This window comes from Pteropus vampyrus, unplaced genomic scaffold (genome assembly GCF_000151845.1).
Source record: "Pteropus vampyrus isolate Shadow unplaced genomic scaffold, Pvam_2.0 Scaffold260, whole genome shotgun sequence".
In the NCBI taxonomy this organism is placed as follows: Eukaryota; Metazoa; Chordata; class Mammalia; order Chiroptera; family Pteropodidae; genus Pteropus; species Pteropus vampyrus.
The window spans coordinates 752,877-759,961 of NW_011889041.1; the positions used below are offsets into that span (position 1 = coordinate 752,877).

Consider the following 7,085-nt stretch of genomic DNA (forward strand, 5'->3'; position numbering starts at 1 on the left):
TTCCATTGTATGAATATATTACACTAAATCAGCTTGATCTCCAGTGGTTGTACTCTTAAGATGTTCCATATTTTTGCTATTTTTACATATGTATATATACATTTTTTTTTATTGTGGTAAGAACACTTAATGTTAGCATACAGAAGAATATTATTCTGCCTTAAAAAAGAAGGAAATCTTGCCATTTGCAACAACATGAATAAACCTGGAAGGCCTTTCTATAATTTAAAATGAACTGTTTTATACATAGAAACAGTTAAAACCTAAATAGCTTTTATTGATTTATTCATTTAACATACATTTATTGAGTGTCTACTCTGTACTAGGAGTATAGTGCCGGACAAAGCAATCTTCAGTACATGTTCCACTTGACCTGCTTGATCAGTTAAACACATTTTATCATCTTAATTTCTAGAAAAAACTGGACAAGGTATTGAAAAACTATGACACCATCTGCCAGATAAACTCCGAGAGGTATCTACAACTAGAACGAGCTCAGTCCCTGGTTAACCAGTTCTGGGAAACCTATGAAGAACTTTGGCCATGGCTGACAGAAACACAAAGAATCATCTCTCAGCTTCCTGCCCCAGCCCTTGAGTATGAAACTCTAAGACAGCAGCAAGAAGAACATCGGGTAAGCTTGGTGTCAAAAAAAACGTACTGTTCACCACTAAAAGAGAATTATGATTTTTATGGTGTTTTTTAAAATGCGGTTAGACACCTTACATGACTAGGATGTTTTAGCAGTATTGTGTTCTTCTTGTCTGTATAGTTTACTTTTCTCATAGTTACTTACCTGTTACCCAGGTTTACAGTGGGAAGACTTATGTGGGTAGATCACACTGTGTATGCCATTATATCACAGCTTTTATAGACTAGTATGCAATATAAACTGTCTGGGTACAAAATCAAAATTTCCATTTATTATGTTAGAGAAATCAGTTTTTAAAGTACTTTTAATTTATGAATGTGAATTGCTTTCAATTTACACATGTTGACTAAGATTTATACTATATATATAGTGATGGGAGCAATTTAGAATGTAAGCAAAAAGTAGAAATATGTAGAAGTGACATCACACAAACAAGGCCACATATTGGAGAAAATGTACAATGTAACAAATATGTCAAGATAACAATATCATGAAAGCTAACTCTATGAAAAGGAAAAATGCTATAGTATGAAGACAAATTGTTTCCTTTTTTTTTCACCTTATGTACATGGAACTCTTTTGCAATTCTCTGTTCCTGTAAGCATGCATGAGTAAACTAGAGAGTATATTCATGGACGAACCTATCATGTATTTTAAATATATATCTATAAAATGGCATTATGAAGCCCCCATTCCAGCAGTCATTTAAATATTAGCACAACTTAAAATTTTGCAAGGGTTTGAGTGAGAGAGGATTCAAAACTGTCAGAAAAAGTCTGGAGTCCTTGCTGTTTATGGACTTGTGAACCTAGCTGCTCTCCCAGATCTGTACAAGATATACTCTGAGACTAATCATTATGTGTGTGCAGACACACATGTGCGTGTGTGTAAAGTTTAACCCAGAGTATATTACATCATTGTTTGAAATAAGTGACATAACCTATTAATCTTGTTTGCTTACTTTTTTAAAGTATTGGCATTGAAGAATATCTCTAACTGAAGTATTTATTTAGAGGAGAGCTTTAGAGAACACTTTATTTAATACAAAATGGAAATTTTATGGAGTTCTGTCTAAATCATTCAGCAGGAGAAAGGCTTACAAACTATGTAGAATTGAATTGAATTTTAGTATAAAGGTTTATTTGTGGCAGAAATCCTGATGCCTACCCACTGAATAATTTTTAATATAAAATATTTCATAGATACTTTTTTCTCTTCTGAGATGAGATTTGAGTAGCTATGTTTCTAGTATAATATCGAATATTATTATTGAACTGAAAATTTCAGAATCGAGCTAATTTTTTTTTGCATAATTTTCCAGCTTTCAAAACAAATTTATGATTTTATATATAAAGGCAACCACAAAACTTAGTAGCCAAGTCTTCAAATTGTTCAAACTAAATTGTTCAGAATATTTGGCACCTCCTAGAATGGCCGTTATTCTGAGCTTTACAATATCCTCTTCAGCTATTTTTGGAATATCTTCAAGCTCATTCTAGCCAGAAGTAAAAAAAAAAAAAAAAAAAGGCTCCAAAAGCCATGCTAGCAAGTGGTAGATATCTTGAGGTTACACCAGGTATCTCCAGCATCACTGGACTCTTATGACAGTATGTTGCCAAGAATCATTTTGTTACATATGAGTCAACAGACATCTTCTATGGGGCCCTTTCTCCATGCACTCACATACACCCAAGTAAGCATCTAGTAGGCGTTCTCTTGTTTGTCACAGAATGGTCTTACAAAGGCTCAGCCACTACTCAGGCAAAGGTGTCTCATAGTGGTGCTACACGGATGAGGTCTACTTAGACTCTAGGCAAGTCAGGAAATCCTAAATCTCTCATTTTACTTGGAATTCTCTTGATAACTTAAAGTGTGAGCTTATTTTACAAACATGCCTTATAGAATAACACATTCCTTTTCCATGAGATCGTGTATTAGCCAACATTACCATCACCACCTTCATTCTGTAAAGTGGCACGAAGATACAATCTAATAATATGGAACAAAAATAAAATCTCAGCCTGGACTACCCAGAAGCTAGAATGCAGATATGACCCTCCCACATTCTATGTGCAGCACATTCGATTAGACCCTTCTCTTTTTTAAAAAATTGACTTCGTATTGATTCAGCTCTTTTCCAAAAGAGTTTCGAGACCACCTGCAGAAAAACTTGAAAGATAGCATATCACATTGGGGATTATTAGTGATGTAATGAACCAGTTTCCTCAGTAATTTTCAAAATAATTTGTATGACTTATTTCAGTGGGCACTTTCAATAAAAATCCATGCACATGGCCATCCTGGTGATTCCTCTTGATGAATGATAGAAATTAAAATATTTTCAGGAAAAGTTTGGTAGCTTTTCTCTGGAATATAATTTCCTGAATATAATTTTTCACAGAGAAGCTTTTATTGGGGGCTAGAGAGCAAACAGTTTGTAGAATACCTTCTAGTGAGGATGAGGAACTGCTGATAAGGGAACAAAATGAATAATGTATAAATGAGAGACTTCTCAGTGCTGCATGGAGGCCAGCCTCAGAGGAACCTGCAGGCAAAGACAGATCTTCTCCTGAGAGTGGTTTTGGATTTGGCCCTTGAAAAACCGCTCAGGTGGAGGGCCTGGGTTCCATTAAGTGCAGATATTCCAGATATATGTGGCTCTCTAGAAGGAATGGGGCTCCATTTGGATTTCACACCCACTCATTAGTATAAATGTCATTGTATCTCTTGAGTAGATGATATTATACAAAATATTCATGTCACATGTTTTTCCTTAAATATACTTAATAATGTTCAGTATATAGCTAGGTATAGGATAGATTGAGTACCCTTGCAGTCGTAAACATTTAAAAATAAATACGAATAGATTCATTCCTATGTAAAAATGATAAATATATATGTACATAGAATAATACATACATATATAATGTAATATACATGTACACGTTTTATACTAGTTTACATATGATTACAATGCCTTGTGGGCTTACATCTCCCTTTATCTTTAGTTGATTTTTTTTTTTTCCTTTAAGCATTGTGTCTGCCTTCTACTGAGGTTTCTTCCACTTCCTTCCTTTTTCTCTTCTTTTCTTCTTTCTGTCCTTCCTTCCTTCCTTCCTTCCTTCCTTCCTTCCTTCCTTCCTTCCTCCCTTCCTTCCTTCCTTCTTCTTTCCTTCCTTTTTTCCTTCCTTCTTTCTTTAAAATACTTTTGTAAATATCATGATTGTGCATAAGGGGACACCAAGGGTTATGGCTTGGTCTCTGTAGGTTGGGGACATAGAGTAAGTTCAGAATCCTTTTATGCTGTATGACCCTTGGCTAATACTGTTGTCAGAATGTCTTATGGTATGAAATGCATAATGAACTGGGATTCATTATTTCACTCAACCAATATATTTGTGTGTACTCTTAAAGGGATTTTGACAGGACCAGACTGTTGTTTAATTTTTGTGTTGGGGGCATTTTTTTCTGACAGCGAGTTGTGTGAGCCATCATGTGTTAAATGCCTTGTGTTGGGAGGGTGTTGTTTAGAGTTTCTTGCCAGCTGGATGCATCGGGGATGTAGACAGCTATAATATGGAGGTGTGACCCTGAGATACTGAGAAGCTGTTTGGTTTGTTATAGCAACTGCGAGAGTTGATAGCTGAACACAAGCCTCATATAGATAAGATGAACAAAACAGGGCCGCAGTTATTGGAATTGAGCCCGGAGGAAGGCTTTTCCATCCAAGAGAAGTATGTAGCAGCTGACACCCTTTACAGCCAAATTAAAGAAGATGTCAAAAAGCGAGCGGTGGCCCTGGATGAAGCCATTTCTCAGTCTACTCAGGTACTCATTTACACCAGAAATATGACTGGGTTCTTCCAAATAGCAAACAGTGGAGCACATAAAGACATTTTCTGGGATATCCTGATTAAATTTCAACTAACGTGATTTCACTATATTATCTTTGAGTACGGATGTCTTGGCCTTTCAGAGGTGATACTTGCTTGAGTCCAGTCCTTATATTTCTTGCCTGCTTATAAATACAGTAAAAAATGTTTCAGTGACTTTAGAAACACACAGTTGTCATCATTGTCCAAATGTTTAAATAAGTATCCATCCAGAGTAGTATGCAATATTTGCCAAGATAAAAGAAAGCATATTATCATTATTAATAAAATACTTCCAGGAAGGCAATAAGAAAGAAAGAATGATAGGCCAAATAAGAAGAAAAATATATAAAGTCAGAAAATGATTTTTTTTCTTTTTTGAAGATATCTTTTTTTTAAGAAATTTGAATTCGTAATTACTTACAGATTTCCCATTTTCAAGGGTTGGTTTTTATTATTCAATATACTGACATGAGAGTGGTTCGTTTCCTATAATCCCGAGTGATGATTCTTTTAATGTTGAGGCTACTGTAGAATCTGTGAGTGAATGAGTTTTTGTAACTTTGCTTCATTGTCTATGATAGCTTTGCAAACAAAAGTTTAAAATTCTTTCACGAATTTGATTATGTGTTTGACCATGAATTAAATACAAACTTCTATTACATCGTCGGAGAAGGTTTTGTTTTGTTTAATGTTTTACATTTTTCAGTCCGGGAAACTCATAACTTAAGAAATCCCTTTAATCTAACCAAAACTGCCAATGAATTTTACATTTATTAATATAACTTTTTTAGGATTGCAAAGTAATCAGTAAAAGTGAATAAAACAGTCTGACAGGCAAACACTCGGATTATTAAAATTTTTAATTTTTTAAATTTTTAACTGAATTTTAAAAATTAATTTGAATTAAGATAAAAGATAAAGCAGTAGATAAGATGCTGCTGACAGGTGGCCCAGCTATATGTTAACAGATACCATTTCTTAATGAATACACTCAATTATTTGCAAGAAACAGTCCAGTCTACATTAAATTGTGCAGCGCACAGGAGTGCATTTAAATCGTGATTTTGGGATGTCTTGCTACACCAGCTGGGTATAGCTCTTTGGATAGGTCTGTTAACAAAGAGACTAAGATTTAGTTCTTGATGATGACATTAAATGGATTTTTTTTTTTTTAAATTTAAATTTCACATTCGGTGTCACATCTTTTCCATGTAAATGATTCATTTGCTTTACCACCAGTTTCATGACAAGATCGACCAGATCCTGGAGAGCCTGGATCGCGTCGTGGAGCGCTTGAGGCAGCCGCCCTCCATCTCTGCTGAGGTGGAGAAGATTAAGGAGCAGATCAGTGAAAACAAGAACGTGTCAGTAGACATGGAGAAGCTACAGCCATTGTATGAAACTCTTAAACAGAGGGGAGAGGAAATGATTGCTCGATCTGGGGGCACCGATAAAGACATATCTGCCAAAGGTAATCATTTCAGGATAAGGAAACAATTGATCTTTACTTTTAAAACAATTCTGAATGTTCATGCTGTTTACCGACAATCCAGTTGCATATCAAGATGCCAGACTTTAGAAAAGGTATTACAAATATGACGTGTTTGGGGTGGAAAGGCTGTGTACATAAATCCCTTGTGAATGTTTTCCTGTGTTTGTGAAATCAGTCGGTTAAATTCGAAATGTGCCATTATACAAAAACCATGCATTCTCTGGACCTTTTAAGCCAGTTGGTCAAAGCATAATGCCACTAAGACCAAACCTAGGGATTTTTTTTTTTTTCTCATTAATGACTACACTGCCTTACATAATGGCTACTGTATCCCATAGTCACAGAAATGGCAACCATTGTAAAGATAAGAGCTGGGGGTAGAAAGGAAAAGCATGTGCGTAAGTCAGTGGAAATTCATGTTGAGGGTATTCTGGAAACAAGCCCAAAATACATATCCTATGTTGTTATATTCCTGGGACTGAACAGATGCCTTCGTTCTTGATTCGGAGAGCATAATGGAGACACTTAGATGGTTATTTTGCTTTCCTTGGAATGAAGGCCAGCCTTGGTGAACTTGGAATACAGTGGACTTAGGTCTCCTCTGAGCTCACCTGCCTTGGAGCATCCACTTTCGTCAGGAAGAACCTTGGTTCAGGAGGAAGAGGACACCCTCAGATCTTACATTTGTCTGGAACAGGCTGTTGAGCCCAGTGATGCCCACTAGACAGGGTCCATCTAAAATTTGTTCCAATTTTAGATACTTATTAAATTGAATCACTGTTCCTGCGCGAACCCAAATATTGTGTTCCATGGCTTAAATGAGGCTAACATACTGCCTTTTTTTATATTGTTTTTGCTCCTTAGCTGTTCAGGATAAGCTCGACCAAATGGTTTTCATTTGGGAGAACATACACACACTGGTGGAAGAAAGGGAAGCCAAACTACTGGATGTAATGGAATTAGCAGAAAAGTTCTGGTGTGATCACATGTCGTTGGTAGTTACCACTAAAGATACTCAAGATTTCATCCGGGATCTGGAGGATCCTGGAATTGATCCCTCAGTAGT

At 35.9% G+C, this 7,085-nt stretch overlaps 1 protein-coding gene across 3 annotated transcripts in view; it reads left to right on the top strand.

Annotated features, from left to right (window-relative positions):
* DST (dystonin) overlaps positions 1-7,085 on the top strand; it is a 417,658-nt gene that overhangs the window by 363,816 nt on the left and 46,757 nt on the right. For all 3 annotated transcript variants that reach the window (XM_023520357.1, XM_011375009.2, XM_011375010.2), the window contains 3 exons: positions 416-634; positions 4,277-4,480; positions 5,767-5,998. In XM_023520357.1, coding sequence (XP_023376125.1) covers positions 416-634; positions 4,277-4,480; positions 5,767-5,998 — 655 coding nt within the window. The remainder of the gene's footprint in view (positions 1-415; positions 635-4,276; positions 4,481-5,766; positions 5,999-7,085) is intronic.